The sequence below is a fragment of the Phocoena sinus genome, chromosome 20, assembly GCF_008692025.1.
Source record: "Phocoena sinus isolate mPhoSin1 chromosome 20, mPhoSin1.pri, whole genome shotgun sequence".
Lineage (NCBI taxonomy): Eukaryota > Metazoa > Chordata > Mammalia > Artiodactyla > Phocoenidae > Phocoena > Phocoena sinus.
This window is the reverse complement of record NC_045782.1, coordinates 15,830,000-15,857,445: the sequence shown is the minus strand read 5'-3', so window position 1 is coordinate 15,857,445 and position 27,446 is coordinate 15,830,000. Positions and strand designations below refer to the sequence as shown.

At 46.7% G+C, this 27,446-nt stretch overlaps 1 protein-coding gene across 1 annotated transcript; it reads right to left on the bottom strand.

Moving 5' to 3' along the window:
* Positions 1–9: 9 nt before the first annotated feature.
* On the bottom strand, positions 10–27,168 carry KIAA0100 (KIAA0100 ortholog). Its single transcript, XM_032615744.1, is given in 40 exon segments — positions 10–797; positions 1,228–1,362; positions 1,940–2,041; positions 2,220–2,350; positions 2,455–2,590; positions 2,725–2,835; positions 3,034–3,120; positions 3,688–3,868; positions 4,445–4,566; positions 4,649–4,804; positions 5,265–5,386; positions 5,885–6,067; positions 6,301–6,400; positions 9,607–9,813; positions 10,093–10,250; positions 12,984–13,278; positions 14,164–14,366; positions 14,498–14,597; positions 14,723–14,913; positions 15,227–15,447; positions 15,569–15,687; positions 15,834–16,036; positions 16,178–16,369; positions 16,811–17,903; positions 20,105–20,310; positions 20,816–21,074; positions 21,234–21,397; positions 21,509–21,627; positions 22,580–22,725; positions 22,823–22,890; positions 23,130–23,254; positions 23,415–23,538; positions 24,130–24,319; positions 24,503–24,563; positions 24,796–24,914; positions 25,097–25,244; positions 25,542–25,591; positions 26,114–26,237; positions 27,100–27,146; positions 27,148–27,168. Coding segments are annotated over 40 exon segments (6,702 nt in total). The 3' UTR covers positions 10–614.
* Between the last annotated feature and the right edge of the window lie 278 nt (positions 27,169–27,446).

Below are 27,446 nucleotides of genomic sequence, written 5' to 3'. Positions count from 1 at the left end.
TTTAAATGATTTTTTTTTTTTTTTTTACCATTTTTCAGGGGATACCCCAGGGAGAGGGACCAATAGCCAGCTGTGTCTCCTACTGCCATTCTCCCAAGTGAGCTTGGCACAGATTGGGGAGGGGCTGATTCCCCCCACAACACTAATACCTCTTTCATACAAGGCAGTGGAAGGAGGAACAGAAGATCAGCCCCTCCCCTCCACTTTCTGGCACAGAGGGAGAGCAGTTACACTTACAAATATATATATATTTTTTATATATGTCTATTTATAAAAATTTATCACACTTGATCAGAGCTGTCCCCCCACCCTTTCAGTTGACCCCAAGGGAACCAGATACTAGCCGTGGGGCCATTCCCTGGGCCTTGCTCTCTTGATGCCTCTCTGGCCCTGGGCCTGCTGATCAGTGTGAGGTAGAACTCAGAATTATTATCCACCATGTTCTGCAAGGAACAGGCCAGCTGCTAAAGAGCAGTACCTCTATCCACAGTACCCTGTGGGCTCCTGACCCCAACAAATCCTAATGGATGAAGGGAAGCACCTCCCACCCCACAAGTCCCTGTGGCCTGAGCCAGAGTCAGATCCTATACTGCAGCCTCTCTTGAATTGCCGGATCACTTGCGCCTGCCAAAGATGGACTTCTTCCCAGGATTCTTGTTGCCCACACTTAAACCGATGAGGAGCCGGGCTTTCTCCTCCTCTTCCTGCTGCTGCACATTGAGGTCCGATTTAGTTTCCAGCTTTCCCCGGACTTCAGACCCTGCTGCAGGCTTCAGCCTTAGCTTCTCTTTGATTACCTGATAGGTTAGAGAGGAGTAAAAGGGAAGGTAAATATTAATGAGACAGGCAAAATAAATCAAGTGGACCAAGTCAGTAAAGATTTATCAAACTTACATGAAGGCACAATGGGGCAATTCAAATTATAAAATCTCTGCTTTCAAGAAGCTTACAGTCTATTAGAACCCACTCTAAACATGAAGTTGTGCCAGCCCTCACTTCCCTAAAAATCAACAGTAGTTAACATATATACAGCAGTCAGTAAACATTCAGTTTAACCATTTGAGCAAAGTCATGGAGAGGACAGGGATAAAAGTCACTCACTTCATTCACCTGCCCCTTTCCCAAGGCTGCTTGTTAATACATGCATCTTACAATGAAAAGCTCCTGAGCAGAGGATCTGCTTGCCAGCCCCTGCTAACCAAACAGCCATGAATTCTGCCGGGATACCTGGGCAACCAGGGCTTTGCGGCTGTCCCTCTTGACTGCCATGGCAAAGTCTAGCCATGTCCATGTGTTGTTGTGGTATTCCAGACAGGGCAGCACCAGGTTAAGGTCACCCCAGTCCACACTGTTCTTCTCACCCTGCAGGAGGGGGAGGGAAGAGAACAGAAAAAAATACATCAGCTGCCAGTTTTAGTCCAAGCCAGTACTTGAGTCCAAGTCTAGTACCTTCCTGCAGCAGCAACCTACAGATACCTATTTCCCCTTATCTCAGTCTGGTACTGATTCCTGAGGGCAGCAGAGGGAACAGATTTATCACCCACAGACAAGCTTCACAAGCTGAACTATCTCTGTTTTTAATCTCTGATCTTATGCGGTGCCGTTCCCACACTGTTCTAAAAAGTGCTGGGGGCGCTTCCCTGGTGGCGCAGTGGTTGAGAATCTGCCTGCCAATGCAGGGGACACGGGTTCGAGCCCTGGTCTGGGAAGATCCCACATGCCGCGGAGCAACTAGGCCCGTGAGCCACAACTACTGAGCCTGCAAGTCTGGAGCCTGTGCTCCGCAACAGGAGAGGCCGCGACAGTGAGAGGCCCGCGCACCACGATGAAGAGTGGCCCCCGCTCGCCACAACTAGAGAAAGCCCTCGCACAAAAACAAAGACCCAACACAGCCAAAAATAAATAAATGAAATTTAAAAAGTGCTGGGGAAGGGCAGACCTTGTAGCTGACGCACAGTGGAACCTGTGGGATCTTTATGTAGATGAAGGAGTTGTTCATGGCAGCTCGCTCTTTCATCTTGTCAATATCATCCACAGGGTGCTAGCAAAGGAAGGAAAGAAGAGTGTGCCCCATCACAAGAAACTCAGGACCCCAAACATCTCCATCTCCTTTCACCCCTGGAATAGACTCAAAGGAAACAGAAAGAAATCCCCCGCCAGGCCAAACAGTGTACCCCAAGACTCTCCCATTTTTCTATCATCAGGGGCATGTCTGATACCTCAGGTGCTTTGCGAAATGACCTTCTGACCCCAGAACTCCGATTCAAGCCCTGTGCCACACCCTTCCCAGGGCCCAGTGGTGCTGTGTCATCTGTTGCAATCAGCTGCCGAGGCTTCACCACTGGTATTCCTATAAAAAAGCAAATACACTAGCTGTTGTCCTCTTGCTGAAGCTTCAGCTGTCTCTGGGGCTGCTACCTCAGTCTTCTGGAGCTCCACCATTAAAGTTCTCACCAGTAGTCACCAGTTTGGACTTATCTTCTTCATCACCAACCTCATCATCTTCCACACTTCGTCCAGGAAAGAAAAAGCCCATTATTCTATGAAAGAACTGGTGTGTCAGCTGGATGGTGAGAGGCACCACATTTACCTAAAGAGGAAAAAGGCTGAAGAAGCAATTAAGCTCAGACATCATCCCTCTGTTTACCTACCCCTAACATAACAACGCACAGACAGTTTTTAACTGCCTTTTGTTCCTGGGTCCCCAAAGGACTGTTTACTAACCTCAAAGTGCTCCTTAACAGAAATACCCCCAACGGGGGGCCGGACTTTGCTGAAGAGGCGAAGAGCTAGCTGTCGCCCAGACTGGCAGGAGCTCTGGGGCCGCAGGACTACCTGTAGAATAAAGAGTAATAAATCAACCCACAAATCCTCTGCAGAGGAGAGACGGAGCAATGGTCTTGCTAAGCTGGGCAAGCTTCCACCATCTCAGATCCCATGGTTTCCCACAGTAGGTTTATGTGGAAGGGTCATTGCAAATGCCCAGTGTTAGGAAGCATGGGAATGGGCTAGGAATAGGGAAATAAGACTTACCTTATAGACAGCATTGGGGAGGAGGTTGTTCATAGTGAACCAGCCCAACTCCAGAAGATGTTCTGCTGTGTCATCAGATTTATTCACCTATAAAGACAGATTCCCCCCCACCCACCCCCAAACCACTATAATAAGCTTTTCTCTGGAGCTTGATAGAATACTGCTACATATATCATTTGTTTTCATGGCCAGGGCACTAAGTGCCTGCAGTACTTTCCAGTCACTGTGACATTCAAAACTGGTCTCATTTCCAAATGGCCCTGGGGGGTTTGGAAGAATAATGAATAATGTCCTGTCCTCCACGCCATGGGTAACTGCAGGAAAGCTGAATGCCAATATAGGATTAGTGATTCTATTCTAAGCTGGACTTGGAAGATTACTTCCCTCTGAGCCACATTTCTAGGGATAACCTTATTCAATGAGGGAAGCATGTGATCAAGCTCATCTATATATTATTTAATATTATAAGCAAATGTGTATGAGCGGCACTCTCTGTTCATGTTTCTATCATTATTAATAACCATTAATACCATCATTAACAGTCATATAATAATCAGTCCCTTTTTGTTTATCTCTTTTTGTGAGTTAAGACTCCTGAGAAAGGTCAGTGCCTCTCAATACAGCTGTCTTTGTGTGACTGTATACACCCAATACCTTGCTGTAGAGGAACCGCTGCAGCTCCAGTTCAGCAATTCCCAGCTGTCCATCTTCCTCTGTCAAGCGCCATCGTGCCTGAGCAAAGTAGAACTCGGTGCGGCGGACCACACTCACATCTTCTTGCTGCTTTCGCAGCTCCATCTTGTTGGCCTGCTGCAATTGGAAATCCTTAAAACACCTATAAGTGGATAGGAGGGTCAAAGCCAATAAGGGCAACAGCATTTGGGTTAGGGGTGGGGCGGAATGCCCTAGAATGATGCAGGAGGTAAACCCAGAGATGGACCTATTCTAGAACAGCTATTCCCTAAATTTTTTCATTGGATTTGTTGCTCCTCAAACCCTGGGCCATGGGAGCACAAATCGCTTCTTTAGTTCTACAGCTTCTTGAAAAAGTAGTCTGTTCCTACTAATAACCCCTATGATTGTATCTGCAATTGTGTTCCTTACTGATCAACTTCAAGACATTTTATTTTTAGTTTAGTTGCACAGTATCAAGGCAACAAAAATGATCTTTCCGAACCACCTGTTTTTCTCCTTTCCCCGGAGGTACTCTAGTAAGGATCCTAAGAAGGGGCTCTCCTGTTCTCAACCTGTTGGCCAAGTCCAACAAGACTCATTCAGGAATAGGTGCCTGCATCTACTACATCAGCCTTTGATAATACACACTAGACCTAAAGACTTATCAGAACACAGGCAAAAGAAATTGACTCCAGCTGGGGCGCTGGAAAAGGGCATGGAAAGAATGCTGTGGCACCTGATGAGGATGTTAAGCTCTTCACTTTCCAGCTGTAGATTGGCCTTCTCCTGGTTTAGCTGCAACTGAAGCTTTTGGTTCAGGTCAAGCAGGTTCTCATTCTTGCTGTCATCCTGCAAAGACTAGGGAGCCAGATAAGGAGAAACTGAGAGATTTCCCTTGTCCCAGGAGACTTCCCTGTCCTCAGACTGCCCGGGAGACTACCTTCATGATAGAATACATCTGCTTCTCCAGCTGCCGTATCTGGGCCACATGCTGCCGCACAGCCTCCTGTAGGTGTAATATGCTGCTGCGCTGCTCCTCAGGATTGCTAGAGATCTCAAGCTGGAACCTGACCCGCTGCTTCTTCTCACTATGCTCCTAAAGGAAGGGAAAAGGAAATGAACAATAGACAAGTCTTGTAGTAAAGTAAAACAGAGAAAGGAACAAGAAATGATGATCTCTTCTGCAAAGCTCAACTTTCTCTCTCACCGTTAGTGAGAGTAAGGGGTAAGCCAATGCAGAAGATTTGGCAATGTGGATTTCACAAGAAGCCAGTCCCACAGGGTAGGGATAGAGGTGGGAAGTGGGAAGTAGTTTGTTTTCAGAGGTATGTAAGTGACTGAGTAAAGAACTGACCAAGAAAAACAAGTAAACAACTCTACAGTCTTAGGGACACTCAGACCTTTCCTAAATAACTAAAATTTCAACTGCTGTGCTGACTAACCACAGAGCCCTTTTTCAGTCTGAAGCATGGCTTTTCTTACTGGATCCCAAATAAAGCACAAGGTCTGGAGATTCCTGTGAGACTAACAGGCATTCTATAAGGGCCCATACTCACCTTCCGCTTGGGTTCTACATGGAGCAGCAGGTTGTTGACGATATCCAGGATCATGGCATACTGAGCCGGGTTTGTGGAGATTTCCAGCTCGTGATGGATGAGGGTGAAGGTATCCACAGCCCCTAGGTAATTGTTAGCAGCTAAATAAAAGACTCAGTTTCTCCCTAAATGTCTACCCCATCTCCTAACCCATATCTAGAACCACTAATGTTACTTAACCCCATAAAAGGTCTTGGTGAGATATGCTCATGGATAGAAACATGTGCTTATTTCAGAGTCAAACAATATCCATTCATTCCAGTAAGTTTTTTTTTTTTTTTTTTGGCCGTGCCTCACCCTCGCAGCATGTGGGATCTTAGTTCCCCAGCCAGGGATCCAACCCGCACCCCTTGCAGTGCAAGTGCGGAATCTTAACCACTGGATCGCCAGGGGAGTCCCCCATTTATACCAGTTCTATTCTCTCCTAACAGAACTTTAAAAATGTAAAGCAAAGTGAAATGTTAATGCCCTAGGCACACTGGGACTCACTTAGTAACACTTCTGCCTCAAAACCACTAAGGAAGTAACTACTTTCACAAGTTCCCTAGTCCCCTCCTAAAAGCCTTTCAAAGCCTGAATACCTTCCTGCTTCTTTAGGAGATCTTCCTTTTCCTGGTTCTCATGAACCTCAGGTGGCTTAATCTGAGTTGCCAGCTCAGGATCAATGTCATGGCTGTAACTAATATAGTACATTCGGCAGCTGCAGCGTGAAATGATCCGCTGGACTTGCTGGGCTTGTTGCGCCTCAGCTGGCTGGTTCCAATCTGCGAAGAGGTAGGAAAGAGATAAGAGAAAGACATTCTCAAAAGAGGTATTGTGAGAGCCTCCCAGCTATGTGTGATGTCTAGGGAACTCCAGATACTTGCTTTCAACATAGCCTAACACAAAGTGGTCCTACTCCACATATATTAATCTTACAAACAGGTAAGCAAATGAGGCCCCTTAAGGATGCATGTCTGCTCCTAACCACATAATGGGGGAAGAGGTGAGAACTGACCTGTGGTAGTGGTAACCATGCCTCCCACTGCCTGCCCGCTCTCCATCAGCTCCTGCACAGAGTCCAGACTACGCTGCCGGTGCTCCTCAATATTCTTTACCTGAAGACAGGGATATAGGCACCTTTAACCCCTGGGGGACCAGTAGCTTGTCCTGCACAAGCTCCATTATATATCTCCATTATCTCCACTATACAAGTTTAACACTATCTAGATTTTCACTGCCTGGAATAGCTTGAAGAATCTCCCAGGGTAAAGGACATATGTCCCTCTCTCCTGACCCAAACCACCCAATTCTCCAAACCCAACTGAGTTACATGCACGTTTTGCCAGGCCTCAGGCCAGAAAAATACAAGCTAGGTTAAAACCAAATCATGAAAAAAAAAAAAAAAAAAAAAAAAAATCATGTCCCACCTCACACCCATTAGGATGGCTACCAAAAAAAAATTAGAAAATAAGGCAAGGATGTGCAGAAATTGGAACTCTGTGCACTGTTGATAAGAAATAAAATGATACAGCCACTGTGGAAGTTCCTCAAAAAATTAAAAACAGAATTGCTGTATAATCCAGCAATTCCACTTCTGGTTATATACCCAAAAGAACTGAAAGGAAGGTCTCAAAGAGAAATTTGTACTCCCATATTCATAACAGCATTATTCACAATAGCTAAAAATATGGAAGTATCCCAAGTGTCCATCAGTGGATGAACGGAGAAGCAAAATGTGGTATATACATACAATGGAATTCAGGTTTAAAAAGGAAGGAAATTCTAACACATGCTACAACATGGGTGAACCTTGAAGGCATTACACTAAGTGAATAAGCCAGTCACAAAAAGACAAATATATATGATTCCACTTATATGAGACACCTAAAATTTTTATATATATATATATATATATATATATATAAAAGAGAGGTATTTAAGAGTAGTCAAAATCACAGAGAGAGAAAATAGAATGGTGACTGCCAGGACCTGGGGGAAAGGGGAAGTGGGGAGTTACTGCTTAATGGGTATAGTTTGTTTTTCAAGATAAAAATAATTTCAGAGATGAATGGTGGTGATGGTTGTACATTATGAATGTACTTAATACCACTAAACTATACACTTAAAATGGTTAGGATGATAAATTTTATATTAAGTTTATTTCTTTCTTTTTGGCCACACTGCGTGGGATGCAGGATCTTCGTTCCCCAACCAGGGATGGAACCCTTGCCCCCTGCAGTGGAAGCACAGAGTCTTAACCACTGGACCACCAGGAAAGTCCCTTTTTTTCTTCCCTTTTTTTTTTTAAGTGTTTATAAATTTTATACTATGTATATGTTATCACAATTTTCAAAAATGGAAAAAATGCAAATCATGTCATGGGCAAAAAAAATTCATCAAAACCAATGACTTCCCACCCATTTTGGTATTCGTGTGTTTGTGTTCTTGCTGTTTTCTGTCTTCAGACCATTGTGACACTGTTGCCATGGGGGAAGGGAACTGAATTCTTTTGACACTCTCTGCCAAGCTGAAGTCAAAGTGAATAGAATGAGTGATATGAGAAGAACATAAACAATCTGTCAAGTCACAAAAAAATTCATATAGGAAAGGCAAGATCAAAGTCTTTCCCACCTAAGCCAAGGACATTCCACTCTAAAGCTAATATCACAGCCTGAGAAAAAACGAGTTCACTTGCAAAAGAACGCATGCCTAAAAGAAGCAGAGGCCCAGAAAATGTCAGATCTTGCATAGTTCATCCTGCCTATCTTTGCGTGAGTAGTTACCACCTTCTGTGCCTATCTCCTGAGACTACTGGTAAAGGGTACTGCTTGCCTGAACTACAACTGTAATATACCAGCAGGACCTTTCATATTACCAACAACCTGACCCTTACTTGGCTTGACATCTGATTAAATGCTTATTACCTCATATAACTTATACTTGGGGTTGAGCCTTAAGGTCATTGGAGTAAGAAGTACCAGCCAGGGAGGAGGAAAGAGGGATTAGCTTTATCCCCATTGAGTAGAATGAAAAATGAAGTATTCACATTGGTCCTAATCGGATGTAGCTGGATCCAGTAACTCATCTGAATGTACCATGCCCAGCACAATGTGGACACTTAACACCTGTTAAATAAGTAACCACAATGCAGAATATTGGCTAGGTACATCTCATAACCATTAGATCTCCCAATAAATCTGATGCAATTATATCACAGAAATTATAGTACAAATTTAGTTTTACCAAGATGCTGAAAAGAAAATTTATAGCTTAGTCCCTTCCAACTGCTTACAATCTCACCTTCTAACAAAAACATTTATCTTGACATACACTAAGACTTCCTCAAACATACTGACTTAAAAGAATAAAACTGGGACTTCCCTGGTGGCACAGAGGTTAAGAATCCGCCTGCCAATGCAGGGTACTCGGGTTCGAGCCCTGGTCTGGGAAGACCCCACATGCCGCAGAGCAACTAAGCCCGTGCACCACAACTACTGAGCCTGTGCTCTAGAGCCCACAAACCACAACTACTAAGCCCGTGCGCCTAGAGCCCGTGCTCCGCAACAAGAGAAGCCACCGCAATGAGAAGCCCACACTTGCCGCAACTAAAGAAAGCCCGTGCGCAGCAACAAAGACCCAACACAGCCAAAAATAAATAATAAATTTTAAAAAACAAGTAAGACTACTTTCCATCGGAATGAAGCTTTGTATTTTTCAAAGTACGTTCTCATTTGATCCTTTCAACAGTTTTCTGAGAGTGAAGTATTAACTCAATTTTACAAATAAAGGTGACTTCCCAAGGGCTCATGGCTACTAAAATAGCAAAGGTGAAATCAGAACTCACATAATAACCTGCCTCCTAGACAAGCAGTCTTTCTACTCAACCTAACCGATTTGCTGAAACGACCAATCATCTTCATAAGGGATGAGAGAAAGGGCAGAGAGCATATCTAAAATTCTCAGGCTTACTGCCTGTTTCTTCGGCTGCCTGCTGATTAGCGTGATCTTATTAACAGGGGTCAGCAATCTCAAAAGCAAAAAAGTTCTAACCCATTTTATTCTCATGTAGGGAAATGAGAATCTCCCTTGCAATGAAATAGAATAGTATGAGATTTAAAAAACAGAAAAAGCACTATGTGTTCACAGATCACAGGCCAGAGACTGCCAACAGTTTCTACATTCAAGTGTTATCATCAGCCTCATTATTCTGCCAACCTGGTAGCAACAGGTACTGTCAAGGATCTTGCAAGCTATTTTGGCAAAAGGGGCCAACTATGGAAAACTGGAGATACAACGGGCCTTCCCAGCCCTGCTGACTAACCTCTAACCAGAGCTGTCGGCCATCCTGCTCAGTGGGGCTGCTTTCAGTGGTGGCAAAGTACTGCATGCCATCCAGTAGGCAAGTCCAGGATGTCTTTTGCTTCAATGTGTCACCATACCAGGCTGGATGGTGTTGGCACTGCAGCAGCTGGGCTTTGGCAGCTGACACAATGACACAGCCTTCTGTCTCCGCTCCACGAAGAACCATCTACGCCAGAGACAGAAGCAGAGTCACAGCACCAGGGCCACAAAGAAGATGGAAGGTTAGTGAAAGGGCCTGTACCAATGACTGCAGCTGGGTCTAATTCTGGCTTACTGAGTGCACGCTACTGGTTTTTAGTAATGGAAGTGATTATCCGTGATACCTGTTAGAAAGAATAATTTTTTGGAGCTCTACCCACCTATTCTTATTTAGAGGTGGGAGAAGGTAAACACATATGACTATGATCTAGCCCTATCTTTGGGTGCTCTAGTAAAGAGAAGGTACCTGGCAGTTGACCAGTTCAATAAGGCAGTTTCGGTTATATATGTCATCCGTCTGGCAGGCAGCAATGCCACACAACTGGTCACTCACACCTGACTCCTCTTCTGTGAACACTACAAACCTATCTGTCTCTTCAATCAGCTTCTGCAACATGTAGGCACCTGGCAGAGAAATATGAAGTGGGGGAAAAGCCACAGAGTCAAAGGGATAGAGAACACATCCAGGGCCAAACTGATCTTCCTTCAATTTCTCTAGAATGTATTCTCCCCAACCTGCAACTCCAGCCCAGCCCACTCCACCCCTTGACCCCTGGGTAAGGGTTGTCATTTCACTTTCCTTCAATTTTAATAAAAGTAACAGATTCCCAAGAGAGACTTAGAAATGCTATCTAAGTGGTAGCAATCCTTTCTCTTAGGCATATCCACCTCTGAATTACTCTAGGATCTTTTTTCCTTCCATTTTGTTCCTTCTCCTTTTCATTTCATATGGTTTTAAATACTATTTGTTTGTTTACCACTCCTTTCCACATAAACCACTCCCTTGCCATCAGTGTCACTGTTCTCCTAGCTCTACTGCTTTCTCCGATTATGACTTTAGATCCTCTACCTTCTCCCAGGTTTTAGAGATAAGTATATCCCCTAAGGTTTGTCCTTGGCCTGTTCCCTTTTCTTTCTTCTAAAGAGTTTGTCCAACAGTGTTGTGGTTAAGAGCACAGTCTCCAGAATTAGACTAGTCTGCCTATGTTCAAGATCCTATCTCTGCCAGTTACCTGATTGTAACCTTGCTTGCTTTAACCTCTGTCTCAGTTTCCTTGTGTGTAAAATAACACTAACTATCTAATATGGTTGTTGAGAGAATTAAATGGAATAATAATACATAAAGTATTTCGCAGGGTACCTGCCACACAGTAAGCAACTATTATCTCCTTGGCATTAACTCTTAGTTCTATGCTGAAACTCCTAAGTCTCTACCTCTAGCCCTAAGCTTTTAGATCCTCATTTCCACCTGTTTTTTAGACATTACCTAGAGGTACTACTTACACCACAAACTTAGCATGTCCAAATATGAACTTAACAACCCTATACCTCCCCAAACCTGTTTATTAGCCTCTGGCTCTCCTAGTTACCATCAGGCCAGTCACCAGGCTCAAAGCCTCAATCATTATCACTTTATCCCTATTTTAACTCCCTCTTCCAACCAGCTGCCAAATCTCTTACACACATAATAACATTTCTATTCATCCCCTCATCTCTATTCCCACTGCCTCTACCTAATTCATGCTCTCCTTTCCTCTTGCTGAGACACCATAATAGTTTCCTAATTTGTCTCCCCCACCTCCAGTTTCTTTCCAGTCGTCTTTCCACTGCCAGATTTATCTTCCTAAAAGTAAGATTCTAATGACACACCTCTATTCAAAAACCTTTCCAGTTTCTTTCCACTGCCAGATTTCTCTTCCTAAAAGTAAGATTCTAATGACACACCTCTATTCAAAAACCTTCAGTAGTTCACCACTGTTTACTGAATAAAGAACAAAAACTCCTTAGCCTTGTATTTTTGATGGTCTACCTGCAGTTTTCCCTTCCAGCATCTTCACCTGTAGCTATACTCTATGCCAACCCAAACAGACTGTTCACTCTGCTCTGAACATATTGAGCTTGACCGACTCCACTCCTTTTCAGGATGTTCCCTTTGCTTTTAATGCCCTTGCTCTTCACTTCCACATGTTCAACCCATACTAAGCCTTCAAAGTCCAGCTCAAATGCTACTTCCTCAATAAACCCTTCTCTGATTACAGTCCCTCCTTCACTACAGTCAAGAACAGCTCACATATTCTTTAATTTCTCTCTAGCAGCACTTATCATTTTTCACCTTGTTCTTAAATTCACCATGAACTTGCATTCCTCTGTACTTGTTATTCCCTCTCCCTAAAATGCCCTCTTTTCTTTCTTTGCCTATCAAACTCTTACTCATCTTTTAAGACCCATCTCAATTATATTATCTTCTCTGTGAAGCCTTTCTAGACTTCCCTATGCTGATTTAAATACTTTCTTCTTGAACATTCTTACAAAGCGTCTTCATGACTCTCCCCACACACACCCCCAACTGTGCTGCACAGCATGCAGGATCGTAGTTCCCTGACCAGGGATCGAACCCGTGCCTCCTGCAGTGGAAACACAGAGTCTTAACCACTGGACCACCAGGGAAGTCCCTCGTGACTCTTAGTTTCAGAGCTTCCCCCTCATCTTTACATCCCTAATGTCTACAGTCATGTCTGGTACATTATAAACCCTCAGTAAAGCTAAAAAGTGAATCTATGAATGAATGAGTGATTGATTCAGTGAATGAATGAACTAATCTTAGCCCATCCAGAGATGATAAACTTGCTGAGTCAAGTAAAATATCATATATTCTGTATCTCTCACTAAACCCAGCACAGCGCTCTGTGCCTATTAAGTACTCCATAAACACTTGTTGACTGAACAAATTAATTCATCAAAACACAAAACAATTCTCTAATCCTTTGTTTCTTTTCCCTAGTCATTCTAAGTCATCACTCCTTCCTGATCCTCTTCTCCTGGCCAAAGGACTAGACAATTTTTTTTTTTTGGCCACACAGTGCAGCACGTGGGATCTTAGTTCCCCGACCAGGGACTGAACCCGTGCCCCCTGCAGTGGAAGTGTGGAGTCTTAACCACTGGAGCGCCAGGGAAGTCCCATGGACCAGACCCTTTAATGCCCCCCATCACTGCTATGGAAGACCTAGGTGGCCTAATATGGAAAAACAAGTTTCATCTTTACACACAGATCAAACCAGTCATAATTTAGTCCTTCTCAAACTCCTGTCCAAGCCCACATAAACCTAACCCTATGGAGTCTCGTCTCCCCCAGCTTACCTCCTGAAGATGCCTTATCAGGTTGTCCACTAAAGCTGGGAGTGTTGACAGGAGGTGGAGCTGGGGCGCTGGTCGGGACACTCTGCTTTGGCTTTTTGGCTGGCATCTGGGGATCAATCTTTAACCCCTTCAGAGCCTCAGTAGAGAGATTACGTTTGAGTACAGCTGCCTTTTTGTAGCCATCATATAAACCAAAGGCAATGTCCCGATTGGTGGTTGTCCAAGAAGCCCGTAAATCTACCAAGTGCAGCTGATGTGTGTAAAAAGCAGGATCCCCAACTCGAGTAGAGAGCTCCTAAGAAACAGGAAAAGAACCTCAGAGTAGCATGGAAATTCCCAACATTCCTCCTAGACCACAAATGCAGAGATAAAAAACATGCTTGTTGAGTAACAGACCTGTTCTGAGGGATACAAGACAACCCTAGAGAAAGAAAACCTAAGTGGTCTTAGTGTATGCACTAGATTACACTCTGACTATACCCACTGTATTTTAAATGACTCAAGAGAATTTCAACTAAAATCCTTCCTTAATTGTGTGTGGGGGGGTGGGGGGACCACCAAATAAGGCACTAGAAACAAAAAGTTTCACTCTATTTCCTGAAGAGCAAGAGACTATCTTTACAAGGAGAGGGGAAAAAAGGAATTTTCAAAAAGAGGGATGCTGATACTAGTGAGTGCATCATAAAGTAACAACATATATGATTAGAGTGTAGTTAGGAACATCACCAGGGACTTAGCCTGAAACCTACTGCTATGGACTGAATTGTGTACCCACACCAAATTTGTATGTTGAGGCCATAATCCCCAATGTGACGGTATCTGGAGATGGGGCCTTTAGGAGTAATTAGGTTTAGATGAGGTCATGAGGGTGGGGCCCTCATGACAGGATTAGTGTCATCATAAGAAGAGACATCAGAAAGCTTCCTGCTTTTCCTGCCAAGTGAGGTCACAGTGAGAAGGCAGCCATCTGCAAGCCAGGAAGAGAGCCCTCACTGGAGGAACCTGGTCCTCACCAGGACCATGCTGGCACCTGATTTTGGACTGCCCAGCCTCCAGAAGTGTGAGAAATTTCTGTTGTTTAAGCCACTCAGTTTATGGTATTTTGTTATGGAAGCGTAAGCCGACTAAGACACCTACTGATATAGATAAGGCAGTTTAAAGAGAATGTGTCAGGCGGTACCTCCTCAGCTGTGCGATTGCTGTGCCGTTGGTAGGTAAGGGAGGACAGGCTCAGTAGGTGGGTCTTTGTTACCAAGGGATCAAGGCAGTGGTCAGCATTCTCTTCAGTGGGCGAGGCCATCAGGTAAACAGTCACCTGACTTAAGTCACTAACCATCTGGGTCACACTCCAGTCAGAGATGAGGCGCCGCATCACTGTGCCCGCTGAGAAAAAGAGGCATACAGAGCCCATGCAAACCAGTACAGAACAGTGTGGGGCAGAAAGAGAAGGGAAGGGAACTGAGAAAGAGGACAAGGAATAGGCAAGGACAAGTGGTGGGAGCCTTTGATCTTACCTTGAGGTATAAGCCGCTGAGTTCCCCGAGTGAAGACGTGGCCCTGACTGCACTCAATTTGGATGCCACGTTGCTGGGCGAATGAGGCCCAATAATGCACCTGGCAACAAGAGAGCATAACACTGAATGAAGGATGGCATCAGAGAGACGATTCAGAGACCCAGTAAGAGAAAACTAGAGAAGGGGAACAGAACTGCAGATGTCAGCAGCACCGTCAAAGCTGACCTGCAGCTGGGGAAAGAGTGCAGTATAGGAAAGCTGCTTGTAGTGCTGGCCGAGTTTCTTCTTGCTGGGTTTCAGGTTATTGAAGAGCTTTCCCCTACAAATAGGCCTTGTGACACTAGTCCAAGTTGCCCAGAAGTTCTGCATCCAGCGCAGGGTGCTACTATACAGCAGAATTCGGGGCTGGGATATTGCTGCAAAGGAAACGACAGACATTTCCTAGCTGTGGTTAAAACACAGAGACGAAGCTAAATCCTTCCCTAGCTTCAGGTTTTAGAGATTTAAAAACCCAAACAGCACTCAAGCCTCACACTCAATATCCCCAACACCCTCTCCTTTCAAAGACCCAAGCTCTCTACTTTCACCAATCCTCTTCCAAAAAAACATCTTGACCCAAACCCTCCTTTGCTCTTTTCCTATCCCCTCTCCAGAGGGTCAAGCTGAAGTCCTTGGTGTCTTAAGTTCATCCTCCCAAGCCCTTCCCGCTGCCCCAGATCCAAGCCTCACTTCCACTGTGCCGAGTCAGATCCATCTTGATGGAGAGATTGAGGTTCTCAGAGCGAAAGGCCCGGTAGGAGTCATGAAGCTGGCCCAAGGGCACCTCAGGCAGGAACTCTGGGGCCCGTAGAGTGACACCATGGTGATCATGGGGGTTCCCATGACATAGCCACTGCAGGTCCAGTGTCATGCAGAGGTCAGGCAGGTGAAGGAAGCAGCAGTCATCATACCTGGCTCACAACAGAGCCCTGGCCCTTAGTGCCCTGGTCACTTGCAGCCCCTCGGCTCTTCCCCTCTCCCCCCACCCTGAGTCCCACACCCTGTTGAAGCCCCATCTATCACTCCACTCACTTAGAGGCTGTTCTCACGTTGACATCCAAGTCACCCTTGAACACAAACTGACCAGGTTTCCAATGAAAAGACAGGTGGTTCCACTCCCAGTGCATATTTTCAGTTGTGTTGTATGGATCCTATAACCACCCCAAAAACTTGGTCAGATATGAATAAACGTATCACCTTCACCTCCCAAATCAGTACCTTTCTCTCTTCCCCCATGTGCTGTACAAGCCCCAACCCTACCATCCTAATAAGAAAACAGTTCCTCTGGACCCCTCACCTCAGTAGCCAGCTGGTGCAGGTTTGCCTGTTCAATGTCCATGTGCCAGTCCCCATGGAACAGAAGACGGCTCTTGTCCCACCAGGGCAAGGGTGGGCTGGGGTCAGCTGAGGGCTTGGTCAAGAGGTCCACAGACTGGCCAATCAGTGTCCAGGCTGGATCCCAACACGGGCCCCATACCACTGTGTACTGGAAGATTTCCGCTGGGGTAGAGGAGCAAAGGGCACAGCCTGCTATACAACTTCATCCCTCTCTTCTGCCTTCACTCCAGAAAGGCCTCAGCTCATCTCCCACCCCAGCCATCACCAACATCTCAGTCAAATCATTTGCCCTCCTCTACTCACAGTGAAAGTCGTGATAGAACTTGAGTGGGGGCATGTTCCTCTCCACTTCCACGTTACCCCATGGAAGCCCCAAGTGCAGGATTTGACGCCGACGTGAGCAAGGCTGACCGCTCTGCTCGGTGCCCACAAGTCGACCCATCAGCCGCCAGTCACGGATCTCAAACAAGTACCGGGGATAGTCTCTTATCCGAACTGTTATTATAGGGAGGATACACACCAGCTACTCAGGAAACTGTCTTAGCACTCTCGGGCACTTTCCCCCCCACTACTATTTTTACCCATCTATTGATATTTTACAAGATCAACTGAGAGAATAAGAGTTGGCAGTCGGCAGCAAGACTGAAAAAGTGCACGGAGACCCTGAGCAGACAGTGAGGGGAATAACACTGAGATCCAAGAGCCGCACTAACCCTGAAGATGACTGTGTTAGTTGTACCTTTGTGTTTAGCCAAGGGGTTTCAGGGTGAAATTCAGGAACAAAAAAAGGGAAGAGGAGTCCACCCATCCCACTCCACCCACCCCAAAAACAGCCACATTTCCCAATATAACTGAGCTCCTCTGTAATCACTCAGAGAGCTCCCTGGAGCTCCAAGGGCAAACACTAGGCCCTGCAAATAGGGAAGTACTACTTACCCAGAAATGTCTTGACACTGCACTTAAGCATACGACACCACTGAATGACAAGATCTACCCCCTCCGCAGGAAAAGGGCTGCCTGGATCAAGCTCTCGAACCTGCTCTACCACACGCTCAGGCCCGTGGAAGGAGGCATCTGCCAGAGCCACCAGCTCTAGCCCTGCCAGGCTCCAAGTGAGCAGTGCCCGGCGCATGGGTGTGTTGCCATAGAGACGACGGGAGCGCTGGATGTAGATTTCGATGTTTTTATGTTCCAGAGAGGCATAGAGCTCCTCAATTTTGCGGGCAGGCAATAACTCCCCATGCTGCTTCCGAAGAGCAGCCACTTTGGCATCCAGCAACTGCAGCCTTTTGGCACTCTCCTTACTTTCATCCTTCATCAGTTCATAGTTATCACGAAGTTTCACCTCAAAAATGTCATCCAGGAAAACCCATGAGAAATGCTGAACCTTCAAGAGTAGATCAGGTGGGAGGTGGGCAGAGCTTGGAGAAGCCTGAGAACGAGTTCCTCCATGCAGTCCCTTCAGCCATTTCTGAACTCCCACAGCCTCATCCAGAGTTCGAGAAAAATCATACTGATAAGGAAACTCCACTGAGACTGAACCCAGGGAGAGGAGCCAAACACGGTTCCGGAGGGTCTGCAGCACAGGGAAGGGGTTCCGGTGGAGAATCATCTCCTCCAGCTCAGGCAGCAGCTGCACCTCCACCTCCTTGAAGTTGAAGATGCTATTGCCATCGAACCCAGCAGCCAGCTCTGGGCAGTAAGCCTGCAGTGAACCGCCGTGCCGGCTCAGAGACACACTCTCTGCAGCCAGGGTGATGAACCTGTCCTCAGCTACAAAAGCTGTCAGCTTAGCTGTGCTCACCTCTAGAGTCAGGTTTAGCAGCCGCTTTGGGGGAGAGGGCTCAGGGGGACAGCCTTCTGGCTCACAGGCAGTCTCTGGAGTCTCTAGTGCAACAAGTGGAACAGCCTCAGGAAACAGAGTGGCTCTTAGTAGGTCTCGGCACTGCAGGGTGGCCAGGATATGCTGGTACAGGTACATGTGATCTGGAGGGCTCCAGAGTAAGGTCAGCCCTGCACCACACTGAACCTTTAGAGAGCAAGAGAAAAGGATCTATCAATTACAATGTCCCAGAACACAAGAGACACACCTGGCTGAAGAACCATCTCCACTCAGAAGTCTCTCCTGAGTCATCACATTAATTACCCCCTTGTTTTGCTCCTCTTTGCACTAATAAACTGAGCTAACAGTTCTTAACTTATACTTACAAGCACTTACACTTTTTTTTTTTTTTTTTTTTTTCTGCGGTACGCGGGCCTATCACTGTTGTGGCCTCTCCCGTTGCAGAGCACAGGTTCCGGACGCGCAGGCTCAGCGGCCATGGCTCACGGGCCTAGCCGCTTTGCGGCATGTGGGATCTTCCTGGACCGAGGCACGAACCCGTGTCCCCTGCAGCGGCAGGCGGACTCTCAACCACTGCGCCACCAGGGAAGCCCCACTTACACTTTTTAAGTCCTCCTCAACTGGATTCTAAATTGTCTGAGAGTAGAGGCCATGTATTTTATTATTTTTTAAAACATTTTTTTTTGGATGTGGACCATTTTTAAAGTCTTTATTGAATTTATTACAATACTGCTTCTGTTTTATGTTTTGGTTTTTTGGCTGTAAGGCATGTGGGATCTTAGCTCCCCGACCAGGGATCAAACCCACACCCCCTGCATTGGAAGGTGAAGTCTTAACCACTGGACTTCCAGAGAAGTCCCGAGGCCACATATTTTAATTCTGGTATCTACCACAGTACATCCAGTATATACACATGTACTCAATAAGTTATTTGGCTTTATGTTTCTGCTCATGAGTTATCTTTCTATAACAACCACACTCTGTAAAATAACCATTGCAACAATCAACTGGAAAATGTTTCATGCATTGATTGCACCTTGACTTAATTCTTAAAATGTATAAAGAGTACTGGTCACACAAGTTAATACAGCAATTGACCTATGGGAAAGTATGCCTCAAAGAAGGGAGTAAAGACCTTGTCAGCTTGAAAAACAAAGTCAATTCTCAATAGTTAAGCAGAGAAAATTTAAATCCCAAGACAAAAAAATTCCTTTGAGTTCCAATCTCTGAAAAGGAAACTCTTCAGTTTCCAAAGGAAGCTGAAGTCTGATGAACAGCAACATATCCCACTCTCCCCTCAAGAGGGCCTTACATCTGTCTGATACTCTGAGGAGAAAGATATTGGGAAGCCTCTCAAAACTTTCCAGTGCCCCCATCTTCAGATCTCTTCCAGTCTTTTGATGAGCTGAGTGCTTCAGTAAAATGGTACCAGATCGTGACCTTTAAAAGCCCTATATTTTTCAGATATATGCACTGAAATCTTTACAGTTGAAATTATATGTCTGGTTTCTGCTTCAAAATAATCCCAGAGGGCTTCCCTGGTGGCGCAGTGGTTGAGAGTCCGCCTGCCAATGCAGGGGACACGGGTTCGTACCCTGGTCCGGGAAAATCCCACATGCCGCGGAGCGGCTGGGCCTGTGAGCCATGGCCGCTGAGCCTCAGCGTCTGGCACGTGTGCTCCGCAATGGGAGAGGCCACAACAGTGAGAGGCCCGCGTACCGAAAAAAAAAAAAAAAAAAAATCCCAGAGAAGAAGGCAGGGATGACTGCTCAGAGTTTAGCTAAATGAAGTTGGTCGTAAGTTAGTAATTATTGAGCCTGGATATAGATGCATGAAAGTTCGTATATTCTCTCTAGTTTTATATATATTTTAAATTCCACATTAACAGTTAAAAATGTACAAAACAAGGGCTTCCCTGGTGGCGCAGTGGTTGAGAATCCGCCTGCCAATGCAGGGGGCGTGAGTTCAATCCCTGGTCTGGGAAGATCCCACGTGCAGCGGAGCAACTAAGCCCGTGTGCTACAACTACTAAGCCTGTGCTCTAGAGCCTGTGAGCCACAACTACTGAAGCCGCATGCCACAACTACTGAAGTCCACACGCCTAGAGCTCGTGCTCCACAACGAGAGAAGCCACTGCAATAAGAAGCCCACGCACTGAAACGAGGAGTAGCCTCCGCTCACCACAACTAGAGAAAGCCCGCGCGCAGCTACGAACACCCAACACAGCTAAAAAAAAAAAAAACAAAAAACAACAAGCCAGGAAGAAAAGAACAACCACGAGGTGTTATATTTCTCATAGGTGAGTTTCACAACATGACTCAAGACTGGAAAATGCTCTAAGCCTAGGAAAAAACCAACCTGACTCCACCTCCCCACAGAAGCATTACCTCTAGAGATCGGATGCTGCTGTGATAGGTGATGGAGAGCATGGAGAGGCTGAGCACTGGAGTGGGGATGTCAGGAGCCTTACAACAGGGTTGCATCTTCTCTGTGACCGACTTCACCAGCGCAAGCACAAGTCCTTGAACACCCACTGTGGAGGTTTCAGCACTTCCCAGGACGGTCAGTGTGTCCAGTCGGATCTCTGAAGCACCTAACATCCAGAAACCATGTCAGGCTTGGTTCTCAGCTCTCAAATGGCAACTTTAGTCCTCACTCCCTCCTTCCTTATTCCTTTCACTCGAGCTATCCTTATTCCCCACACCTCCCTAACCTCATTTCTCATGTTTTAGGGAAGTTTTTCCTCTCCCATTTTAACCTAACTAGATCTGGCAGGGCCAAAGAAGTTCCCAAACTCCTACCAATTCCCCAGAGGTATATCAGTTACTCTCTAGAACTAGATACACAAAGAAATAAAAAACTGACTGCATCTCATTCTCTTGATCAGATATCAAAGCTGTCTTTTTCTCATGCACCTTGCTATTTGTAAACCCTTAAGAAACATCAAGAAGCCCAATGGTTATGCAAGACCTTCCAACATTTCATGCCTCTAATTTAGAAAATTTTCATATAATTGGCCTTATTAAGTGAGAAGGAGCAGCATAATCTGCTTAGGTTACAAGCCACCCACTTCAGTATAGATTTCCTGTCCCACTTACCGACCAGGGCAGAAAGGGTGAACAAGTTCATGTCCTCCACCTTCAAGTCCACCTTCCACAGTAACGACACAGATTCCCCAAATGAAGATTCCCTAGAGACAGCTGACTTCCCAGATTGTGGGCCCATCAAGGACAATATCCGAGAAAGACACTGAGCACAGGTATCTGATACTTCTACCTGCAGTCCTCGGATGGTACAATCAAGAAACAGGGTATCTGACTGAGTGCTGGACAGGCCCAGAGGCTGGTTATAGCTACCCTAGAAAAGAAGCAGAAGGGCTCCATCAGAAGCATGCCAACACACAGTTCCGTAACGCACTGATGCATCGTCTGCTGCCAAAAAAAGATGCTCAGTGCTCTAAAGCATGGTAGGATGAGGAAACTTCACAGGCTACTACTCACCAAAGTCCCCACCTACCTGTAGTGTGAAGGAGTCCAGGACAAGCGCCTCACCCCAAACATGCATATTGGGTGGGTGGGGTGCCCGCTGAATGTGGGAGTCACTGCCCACCCGCCAGCAGAGGTGGTCCACAGTCAGGACACCCCGCTGATGGATACTTTGTGGTCTCAGGTGTTGGTAATCTGAAAAAAGAAGGTGGGAGAGAGGAGTTCTTTGGAGCCACAGTGGCCATCAATTGGGCCCAGCTGCACTAAAGAACAGATTCTTGTTCCTCTTCCATCGCACAGCCTTACCCAGAGAGATGGAATTGAATCCCAAGGCAAAGGGTGGTGTATCTCCAAGCTGAATGGAAACGTTGACATTGGAGATGGAGGTGCTAAAGATGATAGGAGCCAGGATTTGAGGGAAGGTTCTGCATAGGGACAAGACATCACTGTTTGATAAGGAAAGAATTGCAACTTCCTACTATATAACAGATTCCTGAATCTCTCAAAAGACAGGGTGAGTTTTGTGATTCTCAGGATGGGAGGCAACTAGAAAAAAACAGACTGAATTCATCAGTTCGCTCCCACTCCCAGTGATAATCCAGAGACTTATTAGGTTGAACCAGATGACACTGCCATTTTCGTAGATCGAATGTGATGAAATCAGTATATCTTATGATTTAACTTACGACAATCAAAAGCATCGCTTCCGAACTGACCTTAAGTTCTCTATGCAACACAATGCAAGTACTACACAGAGTCATGGCACTGCTGACATGATCTGTCACCTTATAATCTAAGGCAGATGAGATAACTGTTATCATTTAAGTTCAGTTCAACAAATGTTCATTTCGTATAACAAGGAACTGTGCTGGGCATCGAGGACATAAAAGCAAAGAGGACGTTATTCTACCACCAGAGTCTAGTCTAACAGGGAAGATATATAAAATAGGTTTGCTACCAAGTCTGGGCTACTGAAACTGAGATTTAAAAAGCTCAAACAATCAGGGACTTCCCTGGTGGCACAGTGGTTAAGAATCCGCCTGCCAATGCAGGGGACACGGGTTCGAGCCCTGGTCCACGAAGATCCTACATGCCGCAGAGCAAATAAGCCCACGCACCACAACTACTGAAGCCCGTGCGCCTAGAGCCCGTGCTCCGCAACAAGAGAAGCCACCGCAATGAGAAGCCCGCACACCACAACAAAGAGTAGCCGCCACTCGCCGCAACTAGAGAAAGCCCAAGCGCAGCAAAGACCCAACACAGCCAAAAATAAAAAGATCAAACAATCAAATACATATTTAACACAAAATGCCACTTTAGACCCCAAAATCCAGGAATCCGCCTGATAAAATGGTGGCTGAAAAAGATTACACTGACCTTTTTTTCGTTTGCTTAATAACAGATGAACTAGACTCTTGGGTCTCCAGGGCTAGCATGTGCAGCCAGTGAGAGAATTCCAGGTGCCGGTAATGAATAATACAAGTGTTCAGAACCAGGGAGGCTGCGAGGTCAATGGTGGTCACCTGGAAATAAGAACACCAGAACTGTGGGCTTAGGTTTAATTTCATTAGCTCATGATGTGACGATGCACGCAGAAGAAGAAAAGGAATGACAACACACCTGCACACTAGCCTTGAGGGAACTGAGGCAGACAATGCGCTGGCGGCTCTGGGACAGCAGCAACCCATCTGTAAGGGCAAAGGGCAGATCAGAAGGAAGCACTGGGAGGGCAAGAGGTAAGACTAGGAGAGAGTAAGAGGCAGGCAAGGAGATGAACAGGTCACCAACACTATTTTCTTTCAGTACATTGCCACCTCCCCTTCCTCGGTTACAGTGATATTAAATTAAGAAGACCAAGTGGGGCATTGGGGAAGAGTGTGTCTGGTCCTCCCATTCTCTCTCAGTACCAGTATCCCCACCCATGGACCTTTCAGAAGGAGTTCAGTGCTCATCTGTGCCATATCAGAGTTTGCTGTGAAGCTTCGAAGGGGCAGCTGATCCTCATCACGGTGGTACAGGAAATGCAGCAGCTTCAGTGTCCAATTGAGGTGCCTGGACCAGAGACAGACTCTGGCTTAGAAATATGTGGGATGCTATTCCTACTCCCTTTATCCCCTCAGACAAGCTCAGTGCAGCTACTAGGCTGGTTATGGAGACCCCAGCACATAGCTCCAACTAGCACTCTCCACACTTCTGTCAGGAGAGATCTCACCTCTTTTGACTATTCATGGACAGCACCACACTTATGATCTCCATCTTCACCTTGATTTGGTCTGGCAGCTGCTGAAGGAGGTACAGGCCAGGCAGAGTTGGCTCAGCCAAGTTCTCTATCACCTCTGAAAACATGAATGAATAAGACAAGAGCCATCAATCCTTAACACTCAAGTCTCCCAACATGCTGTGCCCTCTTTGGCCAAATCCTCCCACATAAAGTAGGCTAAGCAAACACCCAATCTTAGGTCATAACGCAAAGATCCCAGAGATCCAGGGACTTGCTGTACTTCCTTCCCCAGAGTCTAAAAAAACAGTATGGAAAGCAGGTTGTTACAATGAAAAGAATATGGACTTTCGGGCTAAATAATTTAAACCCCATTTTCACTACTGACTAGCTAGGTGATCTCAGTCAAGTAACCTATCTAATCTTCCTAGGCTTCAGTTTCCTCATTTGTGAAATGTTAAGGAGTTAGTACAGGAACATACACAAAACACAAAGTACAGGTCTAATTCATAATTACCCACTAAATGTTAGTTCTTTCACGCACCACAAGCAAATGCCCTATTTCCTCTAGCTATCCTCAAAGGCCAGGGTCAAAGGCCATGGCACTAATAAATCACACCTGAACAAGTGGTGAGACCACTACTTCTTTTCAACTTCCAAAATAACCCAAGAACAGGGAAGCTAAGAAGCTCACTGACTAGGGCTTTACCTGAACAGGGAACAGGCTTGGATGCCAGGCCTGGGCCCTGGCGCAGCAGCTGACTATGGAAGAGGCCCTCATGCAGTTCAGCATGGAGTGTCCACACATCCACAGTGATCGCCTTCAGCTGCCGGCTTCTGATGCCCACCTCTAGACACAGCTTTAGGGTAAGCGAGAGCTCCGCTAGACAGGTGGCCTCCTATAGGGAAGATACTCCTCTAAGGTGTGAATGCGTAGGGAGCTTGGGATCAAAATGCTGTGATCTGGAACACATCCTTGAGGGAACCCCATAGCACACAGAATCTGGAATGTAAGCCCTAAGCTCCTTCATACCTCATGCCCAGAAGAAAACAAGGCATCTGAATGACCATGGCATACTCACCAACTGGCCACTTTTTAGAACTTTGCTGTTGATCTGACTTAGGCTCACCTCACATTTCAGCCTGGGAAAGGAAAAAAATTAACAGCACTTGGCCCCTTTCCTTACCATTTACCTTCAATCAAGCTTTGTGGGCTGGAAGGCACAAGGCAAGCATTAAGTGCCTAATCTTACTCTCTCCTCAAATTACACAGAATGAGAACTTGACACCTTGATAAGAAAGCCCTGACATCCACCCACCCTAAAACAACTATAAGGCAAGAAAGGGACTAGCAAACCTTCTACCCAGTGCTTACCTCTTCCCATCACTATCCAAAAGCAAACTGCTATCTCTGATCTGAATATGCCACAAGGATTCAGAAGTAGCCACCTTGAGAACCATGATGTTTATAGAATCTACATGAATGGAGAATAGCTGAAAAAAAGATGCAAAAATGAACGATAATTAACATCAAGGCAACGTCCTTCCTTTCCAGTGGAAAAAGAATAAGAGGCAGCTCTTAGTATTATGCCTCAAATACAGTATTAAAAATCCACCCATGACTCCACAGCCAGCCATTCCTACTTCAGCCCAGCAAAGTGGGAAAGCAGTCTCACCTGGCAGAAGATCTTCAATAAGGATGGGCTGAAGGACAGCTCCTTTTGGTGCATCCCAGTACTCTGGGAGAATGGGGCAAACAGGCCAGAAACCTTCTGTAGGTCTGTTCTGATACGTACTTCGCCAAAGCACAAGGCCACATAGTGTCTGCCCAGAAGAGAAATCTCACTGCCATCAGGTCCATCCCTTCCATAGCAGTCTCTTCCCCTCCCTCACATTCACCTTCCCATCCTCCCTAAAAATGTAGCTCAAATCATGGAAGATAGTCTCATAGTAGTTATCAATATCTGTCCCACAAAACAATAGCTTCAAGGCTAATCCAGAGACATCAGCAAGAACCCACTTCCCTCCTCGGGCTGTGAGGCCTCTGTAACAGAATCTCATTTTGCAAACCACAATCCCAAAATATTCCCCAGGAGGAGAGTGAGGTGATAGGGTACTCACGGCAGATCATGGCTAAGGAGTTTGCTGGAAATCCACAGACTATCAATTTCCTAAAACAGTGTGGGAAGAAGCTTTGTACACTAGCTGCTAGGCAAGCCAAGAGCAGCGTGACAAGATAGGAAGGGGTCTAAGAAGAGGAGGACGTGCTATAGCCCTTCCACTAAATATTCTCTATCCCATTTCCACCAGCTTCTCTCCTCGGCACTATATCCTGTTCCTCTAATGACACTGATTGACCTTGTTTAGTATTTCTCTTTCATGGCTATGTTGCCCTGTTTCCCCTCTTACATTAGAACAGTAAGCTCTTCTACTTTCTGTTATCTTTGTTCTGTGCTTTACTTCTGTATCTTTCTTACATGCCCTGGACACCATGTGCCTTATAAGCATTTATAAAAGAACAACTTGCATCAATTCCAGTGTTCCTAAACTAGCTCTAAAATCATCTTGGCAAAGGGATGGCAAGGCCGGGGTTAACTAGGAAAGCCACCAGAATATTTTTAAAAAGGAAATTAAAAGTTGAAATTCAGTTGGATCAACCCAAATACATTCCCAGGAAGTTTCCTAGGACTCACCACTGTTTGCTGGTGCTGCTGAAACTTAAGACTGACATTTTGAATCCAAAAAAAGGAGCCAATCTTTAGTTCTGCCTGCAGCTTCCGCTGACACCACTTGGTGGCCAACCGGACCACAAGCCACCTGCAGAAAAATCCTTGTGAGTTCATAGGACCCTCTCCCAATTATTGCCTCCCTCACCCCCTGCGGGTCCTAGAAGGCCTTGCAAAGGGACATGAACTGGAGGTGGATCTTCTTGGCAACCCTCCTGTCTCCCAAAACACCACTCTGTCACATACATTCAGCCACGCTGATCAGGACCCTAGCCCCAGAGTGTCCCCTCCACCCAGATGAAACAAGCCGAACTAAACTCCACCTTTTAAGTTGGAGACAAAAGAAAGCAACCCCTCAAATCCTCGGGAACCCCAGAGGTAGAGAGAAGAGGCCCCAACAGGAGTCGAAGTACAGGCATCCGTGCCAGATGTGCCATCACATAACCCGCAAAAGGTCTCCTTCTCCGCCCTCCAGACAGGTGTCTGCGGGAAGGCAGTGCGGGCTCACACCAGCCCGGCTCAAATGCCGCTCTCCCTGGGCAGCCAAACCTGTTACGGCTCCCCAGGGCGAGGCTGCAGGTGCCCTTCGCGCTCGGGGAAGGGGACGTTCAGGGGCATGTGGATGGGGAAAGAAAAACCAGCCAGCCGGGCCCCCCCTCATTCACACCCCTATCCGCTCCCCAATCTCAGCATCTTCTCAGGCCTCGCCCGCTTGCTCAGTCTCCCCCCACTCTCGGTTCCTCCGCTCCAGCTCCGGTCGTACGCCCCGGCTCGACCCCTCCCCAGCGTTGCGCGCCCCCTCCTCGGCCCTCCCCCTCCGCTGCCCGCCCACCTCCCCCAAGACCCCTCCCCCTCCCGCGCGCCTCTTTCCAGCGCGCGCCCACCCCTCAGTCTCTCTTCCTTCCCTTCCCGCCATCCCCCCACACACACGCCGTAGCCGGGATCCCCTTCACCGGCCTAAGAAGAGGGCGCTAAGCGCAACCAACAGCAAGGCCAACAAGCGCAGAGAAGAACAGGGGCATTCCGGCCCCGGCCCAGCCTGGCTCCGGCCCCCGCCCTGCCGGGGCGCCCCTCCCGCCCCGTCGGCTCCGAGCTGGGCCGCCGCGGGCCGACCGGCAGCACGCGCAGGGATGGGCGCTGGGCGAGGAAGCGTTGGCGCGCGTGCGCCCCGCCCCCCCCCCCCCCCCCCCCCGACAGCCCGCCAGCCAGCCAGCTGTCTCCCTGCCGTGCCCCGCCCGGCGCCCGCGATCCAGCGGGGCCGACCGGCTGCGTGCGCGAAGTGAAGGCGTGGCTCCGGAAG